This window comes from Ruditapes philippinarum, unplaced genomic scaffold, assembly GCF_026571515.1.
Source record: "Ruditapes philippinarum isolate M1 unplaced genomic scaffold, ASM2657151v2 ctg1039_1_1_1_1, whole genome shotgun sequence".
Classification (NCBI taxonomy): Eukaryota; Metazoa; Mollusca; class Bivalvia; order Venerida; family Veneridae; genus Ruditapes; species Ruditapes philippinarum.
The window spans coordinates 331,740-352,960 of NW_026863170.1; the positions used below are offsets into that span (position 1 = coordinate 331,740).

The 21,221-nt window shown below is 32.0% G+C and overlaps 1 protein-coding gene across 3 annotated transcripts; it reads left to right on the top strand.

The window, feature by feature from the left end:
- The first annotated feature begins 2,009 nt into the window (after positions 1-2,009).
- On the top strand, positions 2,010-21,149 carry LOC132721316 (uncharacterized). 3 transcript variants are annotated; one of them, XM_060705598.1, is made up of 3 exons: positions 2,010-2,285; positions 14,791-15,157; positions 18,350-21,149. In XM_060705598.1, the coding sequence occupies exons 2-3, from the start codon at positions 15,026-15,028 to the stop codon at positions 20,402-20,404; spliced, it is 2,187 nt and encodes a 728-aa protein (XP_060561581.1). In that variant the 5' UTR covers positions 2,010-2,285; positions 14,791-15,025; the 3' UTR covers positions 20,405-21,149. The 3 variants fall into 3 exon arrangements, with proteins under 3 accessions (XP_060561581.1, XP_060561580.1, XP_060561579.1); XM_060705597.1 differs by lacking the exon at positions 2,010-2,285 and adding an exon at positions 4,835-5,006; XM_060705596.1 differs by lacking the exon at positions 2,010-2,285 and adding an exon at positions 14,293-14,452.
- Positions 21,150-21,221: the final 72 nt, after the last annotated feature.

The following is a 21,221-nucleotide window of genomic DNA, read 5'->3' on the forward strand; positions in this document are numbered from 1 at the left end:
ATCCAGACCAGCCTGCGCATACGCGCAGTCTGATCAGGATCCATGCTGTTCGCTTACAAAACCTATAACCAGTAGAGCAACTGCTAACGAACAGCATGGATCCTGATCAGACTGCGCGGATGCGCAGGCTGGTCTGTATCCATGCTGGTCGCAAACCCATTATGTTGGATTTGTCATGACGCGGCTCATATGTCTCTGTCTACTCCGACAAGATTATATAGAATTTTCGTACCACTTACTGAGCATCTACAATTGCGTTTGATTTGTGAAAAAAAATATTGAATATAGTTAATACCAAGCTTAAAAACTTTTGGTGGTGTTGGTATTTTTCACACCCGATCACAGCAATAAGTCACTTCGAATTTACCAGAGCACAGTTCAACCACCGCATCGTTTCTGTGCATGCTATCAAACAGTTTAACAATACTAATTTTCTTCACTTTCGCAAGTAACAGATAGCTTGCCAGAGCAGAAGCAAAGTGCGAATGACTGTAGAAATGTTTAATGATCAATCACAACGAAAGTGACCCGTGTACCGTCCGGGAATCATACCCGGGTCGCCCGATTCATAGTCCAACGTTCCATCTATTAAGCTAACTGGGCGGCTCTTCTTAACGTTCGTGCAACAGAATTTACAGTTACATACGAAAATGATTATATCTGAAACAAAATGTACCATATTTTCAATTTTTATTATATTCTTATTGCATACAGATGTTCAATTTCCAAGACCCCCACTACCCCATTCTGCCTACTATGAAATATTCCATTTTATTCACGTATTCTGTTTATTTGTTGACAACATCATAACATTTGTTTAGCATAATTTTTTATTCGTAGCTCAGTGATTATCTCCCAGTGACAAACGTTGTTTCCATTAATTCTTTAATGAATTTTGCAATCGAATGGCTTTTCTCAATACGGTATCATTTTCCAATTAATTCTTAATTCATTTTCAATATCATAGAGGGAAAAAACGTTCGTTATGAAATAGAAATTTATCGACAGGTCCACGTTAATCATAACAAGTCTCGCATTTCTGAATTTGAAAAGGAACCTGGGAAATGCATGTTTAATTAATTAATATGATTGACGGAATATATTGTTATACTGATTCTGTTTGTAATTGTTATAATGAAAATGCAATGTCAGTCGTTATAGAGACAAGTGTGTTTTGTTTTGTTTTGCTTTGCTTTATTCTGTCCGTAAATTTTTAATGAAAAATCTGGTGTAACGTTCTTCGGGTGGTCTCCTGAAATTCAAGGTTCTTAGATTGTATGATGAACTTGACCGTGAATATTTCACTATGTGTCGAATAAAAGACCAGCTCTGACAAAACCTTTAAAGAAAGGGCTAGTTCCATTAGTCTGTTGAAATATCATTATTTCTCGCGTGAACTAAATGATTTATTTTTGTTTATGCGTACTCTTTAATTAAATTTTACAACTTTAGATCACATATATTTGTATTAAAATGTTGTCAAACAAGAAAATATGTATGAAGATAAAATGTTTTCTATCTAGATGAAATTTCGAAGGGTCACCACGGGGGGCGAAGTTTTTACCTCCTGTCTATCTTCACTACATGCCGGTCATTGTCGTGGATTTGTTTTGGCGCTTAAATAATGGGTCTAAATTACACGAAATGGTGATCTTGCCAGAGAGTTGCTGCTACTCTCCGGGGATGGAGGCGTCGTTACATAAGCGGTGCATTTATTAATTACATTATTTAAAATGTCCTCGTAAGATAAACTTTATCTGCATGTAATAAAACCTTAAGAGTTATCCGACTAACATAATATATTAGGAAACAAAATACAACTTTGCTTGCTGCTTCTGATTTTGATATAGAGAACGATACATCATTAATTGATAAGCTCGCTAAACACGACATGTGTTTTGTTGGTAAGGACTTGTCAAATATGACAGCGTCTATAGTACATCGAAGAATTCGCGTTTCAGGCACTTCCGGTTTCAGCAGACGGTAATAAAAGTCATGAAAAGCACGGACATTCTAATGAAGATTAAGCGTTTATATATCCGGTAGATCGGAATGAAATCGATACGTTTATATCTAATTTTCTAACATGATCAAGCAAATTAATCGAGGTTATTACCTACTTAGAATAGGGAAAATTGCACCGACAATCAAATAGAAATTACTGCGCGCTAAGGCAATTGAAAGCGATACGTCATTTTAGTAGATTAATTCTGACTTTAAGATTGTTAAGGCAACACTAAACATTGTCATTTGGAAGAAATTTCTGGATACATTGAACATTGAAGGTAAAACTTTTTTGTGATTTGAACGTTCAGATTCGTTTTCTCTACTTCCTCATCTACTCGCCTAGCTTCTTCTTCTTCATCATCATCATCTTCTTCTTCACCTTCTTCTCTCCTTCTTCACCTTCTTCTTCTCCTCCTCCTCCTCTTTTTTCTTCTTCTTCTTCTTCTGTTTCTTCTTCTTCTCTTCATGTTTACGCTTTATTTTGCATAAACATATATAATTATATTTAAAAATAGATATTGAACATTTTAAATAGGCCAACGGTAACGTACGTTATTTACTGATACATTGTCATTAATTTGAAATGTTTAAAAAACTGCATTTTATTTCAATAGATATTCTTTTTGAATTGATGGTTTAATAAGTATCTAACTCAAATCTGCAGTATTCAATTAACACTCACAAGAGGCGCAATACAATATGTTCTTAAGAAAACTATATATCTTTAAGCGCAAATTGCTATTATAAAACATATTAAGCAATTTCAAAAAGCCAAAAATAAATAGACCCTATTGAAACGTTAAAAGCATATAATTGTAAATGAATTGTCACGTTTGTGAAATGACTTGATAAATTCTAAGGCATTATGAAGTTTGACTTCTTTTCAAGTGAGTTTTTGGATAAAGGGGACAATATTTCAATGCATAATAAAATGAAGATTGAATCAAGTTTCAAAACAAATTGATATCTTTCTCATCGATATTTTTCATTTTCTTTAGGAGATGATAGATCTACAGATCCGTCGTTAAATCTACACTAAATGCCACAATGTTATTCTTTAACTTACAATTTTATGATAAAACACCACGTAATGTTTTTCCATGCGTACAAAGGTGTCTGGCTCGCATAAAACGTCCTTTTCATATTTTGTTAACGAATTTTGAATGAAACTTTAGGATTTTTAAAAAGATTTCTACAGGGTCTTGATATTATCAAAAGGTCGTCTATATTAAAATAAAAATATGATCTGACGTCATTATCATCGGATCAACTGTCACTGTACTAAGAAATGTCAGACGAAAATTACCTACACATTTGATCTATTAGTGCATTGCATTACTTTTGACTTTTATAATTCAGACTAGTTCTATATAATGCACCTAAAGAGATGGGAGGGGGTGCATCTAGGGTTTTCCTCTTCAAGTAAACATGAAAATCTTTAATGACCTTTAACAGTGTCGACGTGACTAGAAACCAACTTGAAAAAAATCATACAGGATTTCGCCGTTATGATACATTTGTGTGGCCAATTATGCTAAAAATCAAAACATTTTCTACTGATTTATCTTTTCTTCTTCTTCTTCTTTTCCTTCTTTTTCTTTTATACTGATTTATCAGTTGTAACAGTTGTAACGTTTTTCTTATGTATATAAATGCATAGAGTAGTATGACATCAATGAACGAATTGAACTTGATTTTTAATCCAGGACAACAGCTGGTCTCTTTAAACTGTTTAAAGTAAACATACTGTTTAGTTGCAAAAATATTTAACCATGAGATTTCAAAGTATGGAACCGGTAACTATGCACTTAGGCATAAGGTTTCATTTTCACCAGATTACTCGGTTTCAAGTGGTATAAATTGTGACGGTTATATGTGTGGTAGCACTTAAGGTTGGAATCCCTGAGCTCCGAACCTTTGATAAATGTCCCTATGAGCCTTGTCACGACAAAACCAACATAATGCGTTTGCGACCAGCATGGATCCAGACCAGCCTGCGCATTCGCGCAGGCTGGTCTGGATCCATGCTGGTCGCAACCCATTATGTTGGTTTTGTCATGACGCGGCTCATATATACTTCAGTAAATTTGTTGGCTTCTTATGTAAATGCAAATTACATTTGTTTGTTTAATGGTAATATTTTCACATTGTTTAAACCCTATACAAGAAAGGATTTGAAATATATTAGAAAAAAAAACTGAACCGAAAGAACAAACGAAGGAAACTTTCAAAGGCTAAATCTTAACAAACTTCATCATCGGGATAACCTGATAAGACCTTCAAATAAAACTAGTACGTAGGTGTTTATAGTCATTCGGAATTATGAAAATATGGCCGGACTCTCATGTCCACCTTTTATCTCTTCTATATTGAACACTTCAGATCATATATTTATATTTGTTTGAATCTTGTTCACGTGGTCAAGAAATTGAACCCCTTCAAGTCAAAAATGACATGGCAAATAATTTTTCCTTTTTAGAATACCAAGTGTATAGAAGTAAACTGAGGACAATAGCGCAGATTTAAATTTGTGTTTGCTCTTTAACTTTTAGTTCCCTTCATCGCTAGTTCTATGTCTAATATAAGCTAAAATAACTTCGCATGTTTGCTTAGCAATTTCTTTTTTCATATGCCACTTTATTTTGTTAATAATTTCGAGGTCAGCCTATTGACAAACCTAAATGATTTTGTATCTTTAAAAAAATCCAATACAATAATAATAAAATATCAACGTAATATCGGTGATATATTCAGAGGCTTTAAAAACTAACTATAGTGTGCCCATTATCTGTTCTAAAATACCGTGCTTTATAACTCTTCGTAAAGATCGATCTTTTAACACGGCAGGGTTACAAATTGCGTGTTTTGTTGAAATAAAAAAATCGCCAGTTTTATGAAAACTGCGTCCGGAGTTTACGTGCATTGGAATAATTCAATAGAGATATATTATTATTACATATTTCTATTCATCATTTTATGACCTGGATATTATTCTAAAGGTAAAAAAGATATCTTCTTTTTTTTCCTCTTCATATATTTGGATAAAGCAAAACAAATACTTAATTTGTGAAATGTTAACTTTGTAATATGTATGAATAGTTATTCAGGACGGTTTAATGTATGCATGTTTTAAGGGCATAGAGTGTTCTTTGGGAGATATGATTACAGTGGGAAAGAATGGCACAATAATAAAGTTGGCCCGAATAAACATTTTTTGAGTATTTGAAAAGAATAGGAGATGATTTGTATGTATTGAATGTTTAAAAATATTTTCTCTAAGATTTTTTTTTGATGCGTTTACATGTTTCCCACGGGTTTTGGTACTTGTCTTATTAAAGGCATATTATGCCTCAGAAACTTTTTTCTCTATACAAAGATCAAACATCAACATTTTGGAAACTATAATAGAAAACCAAAAATAAAGCTTTTGAGAAATAAAAACAAAATCATTTCTAAGGAATTATGGGTCTTTAAGTAATCTGATAAATGTGGTACATAACAATATTAAATGTAAAAATATTTAAAGGTACATAGTAATATGAATGATAATTGTGGTGAAGTTGATCATGATTATGATGATATCTATAATAATATAAACATTCAAATTTATTTACTGGTTGGATTTTAATAAAACTAAACCTGATTTATCTCTATTTCATAAAATGCATGTACATGCACGTCAAGTATGGTTCTTATAGGTAATGTACATTAGAAAATGACCATAAAGCAATGATTATTTTCCGTACGGAAAACATCATTATTTGTTCGTATGACACTAGTCTTGCCGCGTTGACGAATAACTCAAACCTAGCAGGGCGAGTATAAAATCCCTACTTTAATTACGTTATAACTTAGTACGCTCTGTCAGGAGCTTTAACATGTATCTTACTTTGTCCATGATACTGTTTAACCCTTATAAACTCCAGCAAATTAGATTGCTATTGTAAAAAATAATTGATGATCAATTGTTATGTTACATTTAAACAAAACGTTCAACCGATAGATTTGGCTTCAGGTCTATACTAAGAAATCCACACCGGATTTGTTTATACACGTATATTGGATGTATTTATGGATGTTTTTATCAGTTTAATTAAACGAAATAACGACGATCGATTATCTATTCATCAAATATTCAAAGCCATGAAGTCAAAACCATTTTGTTAGAGTACAATTTGCATATTTTATGTATCTATGTTAAGCCTGTAATGTAATCGTTTATATTCGGGCTGCCATAATGTAACAAATAATGTAATCCCGATTGTAAATGGTTGATCGGTAGAGACATTTAAATGAAGGGGGAGGGGGATTATATAATTCTAAGTGGGGTATATCGGTAAATATCGAGTTTTCAGCATAAATTATGGATGACATTGATTATATAAAGCGTAATGTTTATATCAACGATATATCGGAAGATAAACAGCAACGATATATCGGTTGGTATTATATCCTGGACGATATATAGGCGATATGTCAGAGGCTAAATATTAACGATATATCGGAAGGTATATATGAACGATATATTGAAAAGTCACTATTAGCGATTTATCTGAGGGCATTTAGCATTTATATATCAGAAGCAGGCATGTCAAAGAAATTTAGTGATCAGTAGATAATGGTTATCAGGCTCTTTTGAACAAAAAAAATATTTTCAAGTTTTTGTCTATCCTAGCTCTATGTACAATACTCGATACTTGTATTTCGATTTAAATCGATACTAAGTTTTCATTTTTAACTCGTTCATATTTGGGATCATCTAGTATAAGTTGTGGGCCGAGCACGTTGATGTATCGAACCTGGTCCAAATTATAATTTGGTAAAAATAAAAAGTAAAAACTGTAAATTGTATATGGGTTATTTTATCACAACCTTAAAACATGAATCTGTCACCTGGTTAGGTTTAGATAACACTTAAGTCACGATAAGCCGTTGTCTTAAAGAATGAGCGACATTAAATTGAAATTTAATACAGTTTCAAATATTATAATGTCAAAAATGTTTTGATAGTATTAAAACGTATTTCGTACCCGATTATCTGCAATACGTCTTGTTTTAGTTTTGATGGACAGCATGTGGCAGGGGTCATTTCATATCTAGAATTGGTTACAAATTGTATAGGTGTAGATTTAACTAACATTACCCTTCCATTAAGATATCTTTATACTTATAATCTTGGTAAAAAGAAGTAGATGTTAGTATTAATGAGTAACAACTCATTGTTGTTGTTTTTTCTTTAAAAAAAGACACCATAATTTTGGAGATGCTTTTCCATCTTTACTTTATTTAAATATGTTAATTAAATTGGGTTTTTGTCAGACCGCCATTGTGAAGTCACATAACAAATTTCCAGTTTAAATGGTAGAGAAAGGACTAAATGGGTAGTACCGGAGTAGAGAACACCTGACCATCATGTGAATCAGTCATATAGCTTACTCAGTCACATAAAGCATGCATAGTTCCTGGCAGGATTTAAAATTTATAGGTGCGAGGGGGCAAGCGATTCTGTGATATCTGCTTAATTCAAATTAAATAGTTTTAACACTGTCAGTCTCGTATGAAACTTTAATCAATCCTTTATGATACTGTTACAATAATATTTACTAATTCTGTTCTGTTTATAACGTCTTTATATTACATTTTTTTGTTAAATTTGTAAACGAAACATTTTTTTAATAAAATAGAATCTTTGGTAAATATAACTGCATATTATCATAGATAAAGCGAAATCTTCCAGATTTATACGAGCCATTTAATTGAGACAGATAGGTGACGGCATGTAATGTTAGAAAAAATAGAAGCAAATTAAGAATAACTCCTGTGAAAACTAATTGACTATGAAACATTATGATTTTCTCGTACAAATAGTGAGATTGTTGTTCAAAAAATCATAAATGAAAAACAAAAGTGTATCATTATTACAATGTGTCAGTGTGCCAATATACATCGATTCGGCAATGGGTACGATACTTCTTTAATTATTCTAGAAAAACTGAATTGTCAAAAATAAAGTTCACATACTCAGCGAGAACGGACTTATATTTCTGTAGTGAAATACTTTAAATTACGGAAAAGGTAAGAGTGCATTGCCAAAGAGCCTTTGTTAAATACCTTGTAAGCGGGAAATGTTTATATTTACATGTATACAGCGGCACTGTTGAATCTTTTCTCCTCTGTTTATTTAGATAATTTACTTTTCAACTATACCCTTCAATTAAACAAAACACACATACCGGGGTTTAAGTATTAATAACTTCACAACATTTGTTAAAATAAGCGTTTTTTTTTTACTTCTGGTAGAATGTCTGTTTTTCAAATTTTCAAACAATACATATACCATATAACCCTTTTAAACTTTTTTTTGGAGCAAACATTTATTCTTTTTTATCTATTGTTTACATGATATGAGCTCTAATTTGACATTTTATAGCGACAATGTCCTGTGTTTTTCTTTTATCTATCGAACTTCAAACATTTTCATGTATTTGTAAATTGTAATAATTGTCCTTGTATAACAATAATCGTAGTAGAATTTAACTGACATGGAAAATAAATAGGTCACACATTTGAGAACTAATTACCCAGTGTGATTTTGTCTCGAGTTACTGAATAATGAAAAAGTGCTGAAATATGATAACAAATACGCATGTATTACAATAAGAAAGGGAACGAATTAATTAACTGAAAGAATGTCAGGTTTACTTTCCATAACGTGTTACAAGAGTTATTCGGATACATTTTGTCAGTACAACAGAATACAGATCCTTTGTTTGTTTGTTTGTTTGTTTGTTTGTTTGTTTGTTTTGTATAATGCAAACGCCAGATTTTGAATGATGGGTAAATCTTAGAGTTGCAAAATCAATCTCGAATCCCAGCCTCTGAAAACAAGTAGTCTGTTGTTTTGATAAAGCAATTATGCTTCATGCCATAACATACAAGTTTAAATACGGAATCATTGCCATAGCAAAATAGTTCCGATTTCGTATGATTAGAATAGTGGAAAAATATATCTGACCGTCCATTTCCAAACCAAATTCTGAATGAATAATTACATGCATTTTTCTTCTGTAACTTTGACCGTGTGTTTTTTTCTTGCGCATGTGCAGTATGTATAAGGTGAAGGGTAATACTTTTAATAAGAACACTTGTTCGACATCACCTTTTTGGACCATGTTACAAGATTATCAACACTTAAGTTTTATTCAGACGCTAAAAGTACCTAAATAACTATTATTTCACAATTTTTATCATTTAATTTGTACATAAAAGTAATGAACGAATTCTTGTAATTTTGCTAAAGATGACACAGTCGGTAGCTCCAAAAAATATATAATTTCGAAAACTTATTTTTATAAAAATTATTTTTTTAGGTAACATTTATATTTTTCGACATCATAAAAGATATCCGATCGTTTAATAGTTCCTATTAAATTTTGATGTCTTTATTCTTCTTGTAGTTAAATGTTGATCTTTATTACGTCAAGCTTTCAAATCGGTCATAACTTAATGTAAAGATTGAATATATCAATGACATTGCTTTTTTTACATTAATAGACAAATCAAGGTTTTTATAGCCAAGACTATTTTGCTACCAATGATTTCCGTTAAATAAACACCGTGCCGCAAAATGTACAAAAAAGACAAACTATAAAGTTAACAGAGAGCCCCCACAAATCCGAATCACATTTCTATAACATATTCGGAAATTTAAGTAAAACATTTGTTTAAGAATTAAATTAACGATCCAGTGGCAAAAAAGCCAGGAATTGTGTCCAAAGATTTCAAAGCGTTCACTATAGTAATATTAATCTATAAATAGTTTCGTTAGATGTTTGGACAGCTAATCAAAATATTTGTTATGTCGGTAAATCTATATATCTGGTTATTTAAGGCCATACTTTAAATTGGAATAAATCTTATGTCTGTTTGATCAGAGAAATTAAAGTATGTCCAAACCAAACAAATTAAATGGGTTTTTATTGTAGAAAAAAATGGACCTTTGAGAAGAAGTGTTATTTTAACATTTACCGATTAAGGAGCGTCTGTTATACTTGACATTTCATAACACTTCTACTCAAAGTAGCACTTGCAAAGAATAAACTTTTACTTTTAAGTATACTAGGAGTTTAGCGCATTTAAACCTAAATGCATTGTATCTATACTGTCTTATTTCTAAGGCTTGACCAATTTCACCATTTATAGGTGAATGCCTCTATATACGCCAAAAAATTCCAAGAAAATCACTTTTGAGATAAATGTACTAAGATGTTAAGAAAAGTAAACAATATTCACAATTTAAGTAATGATTATTCATGTTTTATCCAATGAATGACTGCTTTTGCAGTATTTATCCCCATATTTCTACTGCGTGACTAACGCAGCAAGGGTTATTCTTTGTATATTTTTACTTTCATCTGGTAATATATATGTGGACTGAAAATGCTGTTTGCACTGTGCACTTTCTTTGTCTGCTTGAGAACATAGACAACATATTCTGAGGCCCACATGGAAGATCGGGAAACTGAATGTGTAAGCCTCGTTAAATAAAGTCGTTACTTACTTACTTACTTACTTACTTACTTACTTACTTACATATTTCTTTGTAATACATAGTTAATTAAAAATCTGTGCTTTAAAAGGCTAGTACATGTATAGCTTAAAGACACAATATGCCTCAGAAACGAATAAGCACTATTGAATGAATCATAAATACGCATTTGGGTATTAACAAAACACCTTTTAAATAAGAAAAAGATGTTGTAGATCTATATAAGGAAAAAGCTCCTCACTTTTGCTCATTTTGCCTTAGTAAAAGTATATTACAGTTCATTTACAACAGTTTTGTCACCCGAAATACCGATCAAATAAATTTGGAAGACACATTTAAGATCGCTATGAGCTGTACGAATTCATACCCATTATCTCTCCGGAAAGACTACGATTCTAAAGATTTTGGAGGCAAATTATGAATTGAATGTAAGATCACTATGAGCTGAAAGAATTCACAACACCTCTCTCACTGGAAGTACCATATAGTAAATGTTGAAGAAAATTTGGGATCCGTACTCCCAGTATCTGAAAGGGCAGATAGACCCTCATTAAGCCCAGACTACCTGTATGCTACGGGCACTTAAATTCACAACACTTATATCACCGAAAGTACCATAATTCAATAAATGTTGAAGAAAAACTGGTATCGCTACGGGCAGTATTCTGTCGCCGGAAGTACTATGATTCAGTAAATTTGAAATAAATGTTACAAGTACGATCCCTATAACTTTTGAAATGAGAATGATAAATAAGTATAAGATAACCAAACACAGAAATATAAGGTTACTGACTGTATATGATATACGGTAATTGAAATACATGGTATCAGGTTATTGAACACTGCCGCCAAGGTCATAATACTGTTCTATAATGTAATAGAAAACTTGATAATGACTCAAAATGTCACTGGACACTTATATATAAAGGTATTAAAGTATTCAAAAAATGAAGAAAAATAGATACTATGTTTTGGGTCATTGAATGATAAAAAGGTGACTAGAATTAATACTTTTAATAGTAATCAAAAGGTTAATGAACCACTTTAAATGATCATTTGATACAACCCTTTATTTTTCAGTAGTTTTTAAATTTGACTTTTTTTGTGATTGATTTATAATTTTGTGTTGATCAGACCACTTAATTTACTCAACACGTACTTTTATTGATACGTTATGTTTAATTTAAATGTCGGTCAATAGCTTTTTTTCATATACCAAATTTACCAAGTATAACAATGCCATGTATTTTATTGCATTTTATTTTATTGCATTGAATTTTGAATTGTATCTTGCAATTTGTTTTGTATTGTGTAATATCTTATATTGTATTTTGTATTGCATTTGTTTTATATTGTATTATCTTGCATAAGATTAAGTTTTACTGTATTCTTTATTGTATTTTGTATTGTATATGTAATGTATTGTATTCCATTTAATTTATTGTAAAAGATTGTATTTTGTAATAGGATTATATTGTATTGAGCAACCTTAAACAAATTTTTAAGTTGTGAGTGCAAATATTTAGAATACTGAGGCAATTTTGACAGCACCTTGTTTCTTGCTACCGTACACAATACTTAAATAATTATTGTTATGATAAATGCAACAAGTTTGCAGATAATTAATATGTTGACACCTGAATAAACAATTTACTGTTTTTGATGTAGAAATATAAACATGATTCAAGTTAAAAAAGATTCATGGGAATCCAATGAACTTTAGGACATTTACTCTGTAAAAAACATGTTTATTGTCAACGTTTTACCTTACTGACAGAAAAATGTTTACATCTTAACAAAGTCAATTGAAATTCGAATATAAAGAAGATATATGGCGTTTTGAGCGCATGTAAATAAACATATACAAACATACACAGATCTTATTGAGGCGTATATTAAAGAGATGTTTATAAAATGCGATACCGAACCTATGATGCATTCCATACGAAAGACTCTTTTCATATTTTTTCAAAAGATTAGATAGATTATGAAAAGGATATTTTAAATTAATCGCTATCCTGTTTAATTAACCATTGGTAATTTGATGCCCCTCTTTTGACTGCTTGTATACTTGCAGAATTATGAAATATGATGCTTCAAAGGTTAATATATATCCTCGTAAATCGTACATTTTAGATTTGATTTAGTGTTTTCTCTTATTTCTTAATATATCTGTACAACATGTGTGATACCTTATGTATTCATGTATTTAAAGGGGTATTGCGGCAGAACTTGTTGTTTAATTAACAAACTACATCTTAAAAACCGAAAGTTTTAATTATATACTATATCAATATGCCTGAAATGCGCTTATTCAGATTGAATTTGCTTATATGAATACTATTTGCCAGAAAAAATGTTTTGTTTTTGTACTCTCGAGTCTTCAACGGTGTCAATATTTTGTTAAGAAATCGATACAGTAAGTTAACAAATTGACAACATGCACTTCCGGTTTCGGCACGGTCAAAGTATTTCATAGGAACTGTTTGCAAAGATTGCCAATTTATTTAGAATTACTATACACATGATTCGATATTTACTTATGATACAAAAATGTATAAAACAATGTTCTCTTTTTATTCAATATCAACTTTGTAGATTTTTTTATTTCAATATGCACACGCCTTTAAGACTTTCTCATATCTTGTATTGATAACGACGGCACTGTTTTCCTTGCTCTTGAATGTTTTAAACAGACTTGATACGCTATGATATACATTTGATATATTCGCACTCTAAATGTCTTATTTCACCCAGTTTCTTAAAGTGTTTTATTGCCGGTGTTCAAGTGTAGATCGTAATCCCGCTTTGCTACCTTTAATTCTGCCTTTAATACTGTATGTAAATAAGCCGATAGACCTTCAATAGAATGATATAAAATAGCACTAATAAAGCTATTGTCAATAAGTTACGAGCTTAAATTGGACGGTCATATATCTTCATCAATACACAAGGACCAGGCTAATTTTGATCAAGAAAAACAAACTCGAGACATCCGTATATATCATACATATTAAATTCTAAATTACCAAACCTATAGCCAGCAACGATATCTTTTTCCCAATAAAATGAATAATAGCGAAAAGGAGTTTAAATTACATAAAAGTCATTATATTATGCAAAAAGAGTTGTTTTTCTTTAAGACATGGGAAAAAAGTACATTGGTAAGGTTGATAAAGAACGAAAACAGTTTTAAATTTCTGTTTATCTTTTTACTGACAACAGTTTTATTAAAAGTCGGGAAAGGGGTGAGGGAAAGACGGTTACTTTATAATCGGTACATAATAAACGAAAAGAATGGAAGACTTGCTGTTCGTCTGCAGGTACTAACATTTTCAACTATTCCCGCTAAGCTGACTGACGCACAAGTTTTTTTTTTTGCGTGTTCTTTTTGCATAATGGTTTAATTATACATTTCGAACGATTATCTTAAAAAGTTAAGTCATGTTTCAACCTTGAATTAAGTAAAAATGTGCTATGCCCATTGTTTCTATCCGCTAAGGGAATAAATCGTTTATAACTTATCTCGGTTTACACTATATATATTAATATTTTTGTTCAGTAGCCAAAACGAAATATTAAATTTAACATTTTATATCAATCTACATCAGGCTGGTACGTCCTAAACAAAATAAGTTGGCAAATCTTAACAATATTAAAGTCAAATCGGGCCAATCGCTTAAATACTTTGAACGTCGTGATCTTTAATCCCCGCTTAATTCCAAAATATATTTTGCTTATCAACTGACTGTGTTAGTTTACCACTGGGTGCTCAACCGAAATATTGCGCGTATGAAAATTCATAGAGGAGTTGTAAAACGCGCATTTTTTCTCTTTAAATTATTACTAAAATCTGTGGGAAAAACTAGTTAAAAACCATGGCTGTTAATTATTCAGGTAATCTTATCAATAAAATTTTGTGGAGTACAATGGGGTTCATTATGATTGTAAAATATGGCGAATTATTGCATAATCGTTGGTTTTCAACATGGATTAATTGGTATTAATTATTATATAACATCTTTAACACTGTGTAAGTCGGTAGATAAGTTTGAAAAATTTACAATTCGTTTTATTGTAAATGCGTCTGCGAGCGAATCTAAATACCCGCCTATTGACATTTTCGCTCGTTTTATATACTTAAAGCTAAGAGTAAATTTAAATAAAATCAAGTGTGGTGTCACAAAATACAAATAAATCACTGAAGTTGGATGTTTTAATTTTCTATCTTTCAGAAAGAAGGCAGTGTCGAGACTGTGGGTAGAATCTTAATTTTGCACACAAAAAACTTCAAGATTTTTGAAGACTTGTTCGAGTTTTGATACTTACTTATTCACGAGTGTTTGAAGGAAAGAAAGATCGGATTCTGCAAGAAAGGGACTTTTAAGTGAAAAGTTCCCTTTTTCCCGTTTCTAAAGAGATTTAGCGAAACGGTTCCGAGTGTGGCGATAGAAGGAGTTTTCAAATTTAATGTCCATAAGTTCCGAATGCAAACCACGAAGAGCACCGAGCATGTTGATATTTGGCGTTCACGAAGGAGAAAGGGTCGCGATAGATGTGCCTCTTGGGTCGACGGTGGGGGAGGTGAAGAAAATGATACAGGTGAATTTTTTATTTATACATGTATATACTTACTAACTGAATGGTTAAAGTATCAATTTTCTGAATTTGACATAACTGACTTATAAGTATCATATTTTAATCTATCAATCTATCTATATAGAGTTTCATATGATTATACACAGTATGTTTTAATGCGAAATTTCATGTTATTTTTTGTGACTTTAAAGTGGATTGGCCTTCAATGGACACATTTTCTTTAAATATTTCAAATGTTGATAAAAAACAATAGAAATGTATCATATGGATATTTTTACTAATTATTACTCAGAAAAATGTTGATAAAGTTCTAAATGAACATTTATATTATGAAAAATAATATTTTGTTCTAAAATAATTTATTATTTACATATAAATTATGTAATATCGGATCATGTATCTCACACCATCTCTCTATCCATCAACAGTCTTATATAATTATTTCATGGTTTGTTGTTATGTCTGATACTAATCATTATCAATGTTATCATTTATTGAAAAGACCAATTTACTTTAATCAAATTCTTCATAAATCTTAATTGACAATGATCTCACAAAATCTCACATTTTTAAAATTGGTTTATACAGAATTTATCTTAGTTCGATTATGTAGGTAGTTTTAAGCCTATTGTCACACTTCCGTGTCCGATCCTGGAACCAACCAGAACAAAGCAACGAGTGTAAAGTTTCTTGCTCAAGGAAACAACGCCTTGTCCCCTCGACCGGGTTTGAAACCATGCGTCTATCATTAGATTACTAGTTTGACAAGTTGACCACTCGGCCATTCCCCCCACTTCATTTTTATTACTACACATGTTTAAGCTTCATCATGTTGACGTTATAGGTTTATTGTTAAATAATTGAAATAAATGGCGATGATAATAAATTTTTGTATAAGGTGCCATGAATCAGATTTTATAAAAGAAATTCTCGAAATCCCTTTTATAAAAGACTAAAACAAGCTTTGAACGAATTATACTAGCAAGAGAAAAAATATATGAAATTTTGATCTAATAGTAATAATAAGAATAATAAACAATTTATAACAACGACATAAACATTTCTTATAATTATATAGTAACCAAGATCACTTTCAATATTTTGCGCTTTCAATTTAATTCAGTAAACTATAAATTTTAAAATAAATATACAAATTAGCCTTAACTTCCACTGACCGCCTTGCCTTAATTCGGTGATACGTAAGCCATGATTTTTTACAGTCACCATTTAAAATTTAAATTAATGGCACTGTCAAAATTGAAGCTGAACTTATTTCTTTTTTATATTATGTTAAGGTTACATCTATATAATGTTAAGAATACTTCTAAATAATATTAAAGGTACATGTACATATATATTATTAGATATAAAGATTTTTGACACTATAATACTGCACATTTTAACGTCACTTTTCATTAGATAATCGTGACGTTTATATACGAGTACATGTAGTTTTATATAAACGTCACGATTATCTAATGAAAAGTGACGGTACAAACGTACAGTATTATAAAATGTTAAGGTTACTTCTAAATGATGTTAAGGTTACTTTCATATAATGTTAAGGTTACATATATACATACTATATATAATGTAAAGTTTACATATTATATAATAATAAGGTTACTTAAGGTCACATTTATAATTCACAATTTTAAGATTATGTCTATATAATGTTATGTCTATATAATGTTAAGGTTATGTCTATATAATGTTAAGGTTATGTCTATATAATATTAAGGTTATGTCTATATAATGTTAAGGTTATGTCTATATAATGTTAAGGTTATGTCTATATAATATTAAGATTATGTCTATATAATGTAACAGTTACGTCTATATAATGTTAATATGTCTATATAATGGTTAGGTTACATATATATATAATATTAAGGTTACATATAATTTAATATATATAATGTTAATGTTATATTGCGACACATAGCTAAAACCCAGCAAGTAGAAAACATAAGCCCTTCGTGTATGCGCCCAGGTATAAAAATGGTTCGTTCGTAAGTTAGTTGAAAAGCTAATTTGAAGATTGACCAACGTATATGGAATATATAATATGTATATAACATATCTATAAACTCCATATTTAGAGCGACAATGTAAGAAATATATTTGTACAAAGAGTCAAGTGGTTTTAATCCGATAAGGTCGGGCTTCTTTCAACCCTAAAAGTTCATGAAGTTCAAATCTTTAGTCGTCCATTGAGTAACTTGTTGAGGTAAATTGGTATAAATAACTACATTATATTCAAGTTATCGAAAAACACTGCATCCATTAAATAACTGTTGCAATAAATAAATAAATAAATAAAGTCCCCCTATGGACTAAAGAAAGTTCAAACGGTGCTAAAATAAAACAAAAAAACTGGGTTATTTGAGGGATTACGATTAAATGGGATTATCGCACTATTCTTTTAGGATAATCCGAAAATATTCTATGGAAATTGGAAATAAAAAGAAAAGGTCTCCAGGTCAGAATAAAGATAAAGCATTGCACAGGCGAAGGCTATGGTATTAGGCTTAGTATTTATAATCTGTCCAAATATGTGTATCATATATGTAACTCTAAATCACCATGAGGAAAAGGGATTTATGGACGGACAAGAAAAGACATACATATCCGGTTATCAATCGTCAAATAAAAAGAAACAACAATTTCCAATCAGGCAAATCATTTTACCATTGTCGACCATGCATAGTTGTGAACATGGACCTCCTATCTAATGTGTTAACTTCAGCAGCTGCGCTTAGCCTGCTAGAACCGGAAGTGATAAGCCTTTACCATATGTATAGAACAAGGCCAACTTGCACATTCATGGAGTCTAACCAGGATGTACAGTGCTTGCAGACTAGCTTTAAGTTCTCATCTTGATATACCCAAATTTGATTATGAAAAGTCCCGCCCCCACACACACACAAATGTAGCTGCATCTAAGAAATTAAATAGGTTATGGTCAAGGTAATACATAATTTCTTGAACGGCAATGTTATCAGTTTCAAAATCGGTCTAACTAAAATTTATCGGAAACATTTTCAAACATAATTTAAAAGATAGGATAGTCAGAACCACACCTACTTATAAAAATCTACTTGAAACCACAAATGAATATGTTTAGGTTAAAACTCATATTGACGACACGGCTATATGTTTTTTTACAGAAAGATGTCTGATTTTACATTTCAGGTCAAACTAAACATATATTTTGACGACTTGGTAAAACAAGACAAAAAAGTTCTGGTGGTGTCGTACGCCGGGTCAGATTTGAGCGATGCGTGGATTTTTACAGATTTGGGGATCGTACCAGGGTCCACGGTGAAAGTCTGCATGAAAGAGGAGGTTAAGCCAGTCTTGTTTGTAAAATGTTCACACAGTGGCGAAGTAATTGAGATCATGGATGATTATTTCGTTGAAAAACTTCTGGTAGACGATTTAAGAACAATGGTTTCCAAGAAATCTGGACTTCCGGTTTCTATTTTTAGATTAGTATCACGTGATAATTTAGAATTGTTTGACAGACACGTCCTGTTTGATTATAGCATAGAATGCGGTGACACTGTCTACATGGAAAGTTGGGACGGCTGGACGGAGTTAATAAATTACAGTATACTCGGCCTGACTCCCAGCGTGATGCCTTTGGTTGTATCAGACGAGATTCAGTCACGATTTCAGCTGAAAGTGGTCTTGTACATTTCCGCTCATTTTGGATGTGTAGATCTTGCGAGAACTTGCATAAAATCCGGCATCCGACCAGACGAGCCTATAGGTGAGCATCCTAGCAGGCAATGGTGCAAAGAACAGTCGCATGTGGAAACAATGAGGTCAGCTGTGCACGAGGCAGCCGAGTTCGGGCAACTAGGAGTGTTAAGACTTTTTGTAAACACGGATATCACGTGCTCAATGGCTAGAGACGGCCACAGTTTAACCCCGCTCAATCTCGCACTCCGAAACAAACAACGACCATGTGCCTCCTTCTTGTTGACTAAACAATGGGTTCGAGTCCCTGTTACTCGTAGCCAGTCTATGACTTTACAAACATTTAGACGTATAAAACTTTGGTGTGAACGGTGTAAGGAAAAAGCATTTATGAAATTTGGTCCGAATAAATCATCTCTGAAGCGGCGTTCCTTCAATACTGGGCCACTGGTGAGTCATGGAGTAATTGTTGATGGATTTTCAGCCAGTCCAATGAACGGAAAATCAAAAAATGTACAAAGTATGAAAGACCGCAGACGACAAGCAAATGAAAACAATACCAACACTTCAACGTCAGAAAGTGACGGCGATCCGGAATCTTATTTCAAGCACCTGACGGCGGTTCAAACATACGGACCTAAATTTCGACAAAATACTCGATGGGGTAAAATGGTTGGGCGGTCAAGCGTTGGTGCAATGTTGGGCGCAGGACTAAAGAACGCTTTAAAAGGAGATAAAACCGATGGGCCAGAAAGAGACGAGTCCCCAGAAGGCGGTGATAATAAAGATTCGAATGTAGAGAAAGACACAAAGCTTCCTCCAATCATGGAAAAGAATAGAATCAATATGACCTTGTCTCAGTCTCAACCTTCCGTAGCCCATGGCAACCCTGAAGAAGAAAGATTAGATCCAGTTGACAAATTAAGCGTCGTTCCAGAAAAAGGCCGAAAATACATTCGAACCGGCTTAACTACAAAAGTGAAAACGGATATAAGCGCTTCCATGCCAAACATGAAAGTGAAATCGACAAGCGAAAATAAAGAACATAAGGAAACATCAAAAGAACCGACTAAAGATCGGGATAGAGGAAGCCTGACCTCAGCTAAATCTGATAAAACCCTGGAAAGAGCAGGAACTTCGATGTCCCTTGCAAATAAAAAGAAGAAGAAACTTACTTCCGCCATGCTGCTTCAGCAAGGCAGGAAGTCTAAAGCGGAAGGAGCAGTTGCACTTCCGGCGATAAGCATGGAGCATGACCTTCGGCCATTTTTCTATCACAACGGCGTCCGTGAAGATGATATTGTTATTCCTATGATGAATTTAGTGTCCCAATACCAAGGCACGGATGCTCGGGATAGAGCTGTCAAGTCTCTGGCCATCGCTAATACTTTTAAAGAAAAGCCGTGGCTGATGCAGGTGCGCATGGCAATGAGCTTGACGTCATCGACGTTGAAACGTGAAGTCACAAACCTACGTCATAGTTTTAATGAAGTTTCAAGACACGAGCGTCGCAGTGGAAGAACAGTAAAAAGTTTAAACGCTTAACCTAGAAAAGAAAGTAGACTGTAAATGGCAGTTGTTTTATAGCATTTCTTTCAATTTCGCTAAAAAAAAACACACCAAAATTACATAGAAGTTATTCATATGGAATTTAAATATGTGTTTAAATACGTTTATAACAAATGCATTTCAGTTAATGTTTAAAAAAAAAACCCTGAAAAATCGAAAGATTTCATCAATTGTGTGTATTGTGTTGAACAACGATTTGCACCATTTATAATAGTTTGACATTACATGACATCATGAATTGTGGCACTTCGGTTAAGCACGTCAAATGCATTTACTATGGCTTTTATATACACCTATTGTTAGCAAACCGGATTACAAGGTCGGCGGATATACTACCCTGTATTTTGCAAATTATGAAACCTATAAACATTATAATATGTCTATATTTAGATGTCAATCTAGATTATCTCCTAGATAATGACTGAATATTACGAGAAGACAGATTAGTTTAGTTCCATTTCCAATAATTAGCAAAGAATAACTTTTGTGTTACATTAAACCATAACAAACTAATCCGAGATTATATTATGTATAGCTTAATTTTTGTACTTTCTTGTAGGTAAATAACCTAAATCAATGATACATGTATATATATTATTTATTTCAGATATTTTTCTCCTCTCTACTGTGATACAATTTTTGTGATATTTTATTCTAACTTTATAGTGCTGTTGTATTTTTCACTAACACACTGATAAATTAAAGATTTGTATATGTAAAATATGTTGTTTTTATCATATTAATTACATTTTTTCTTTCAATCCATATCATTTCTAAGATGTTGGTGACAGCT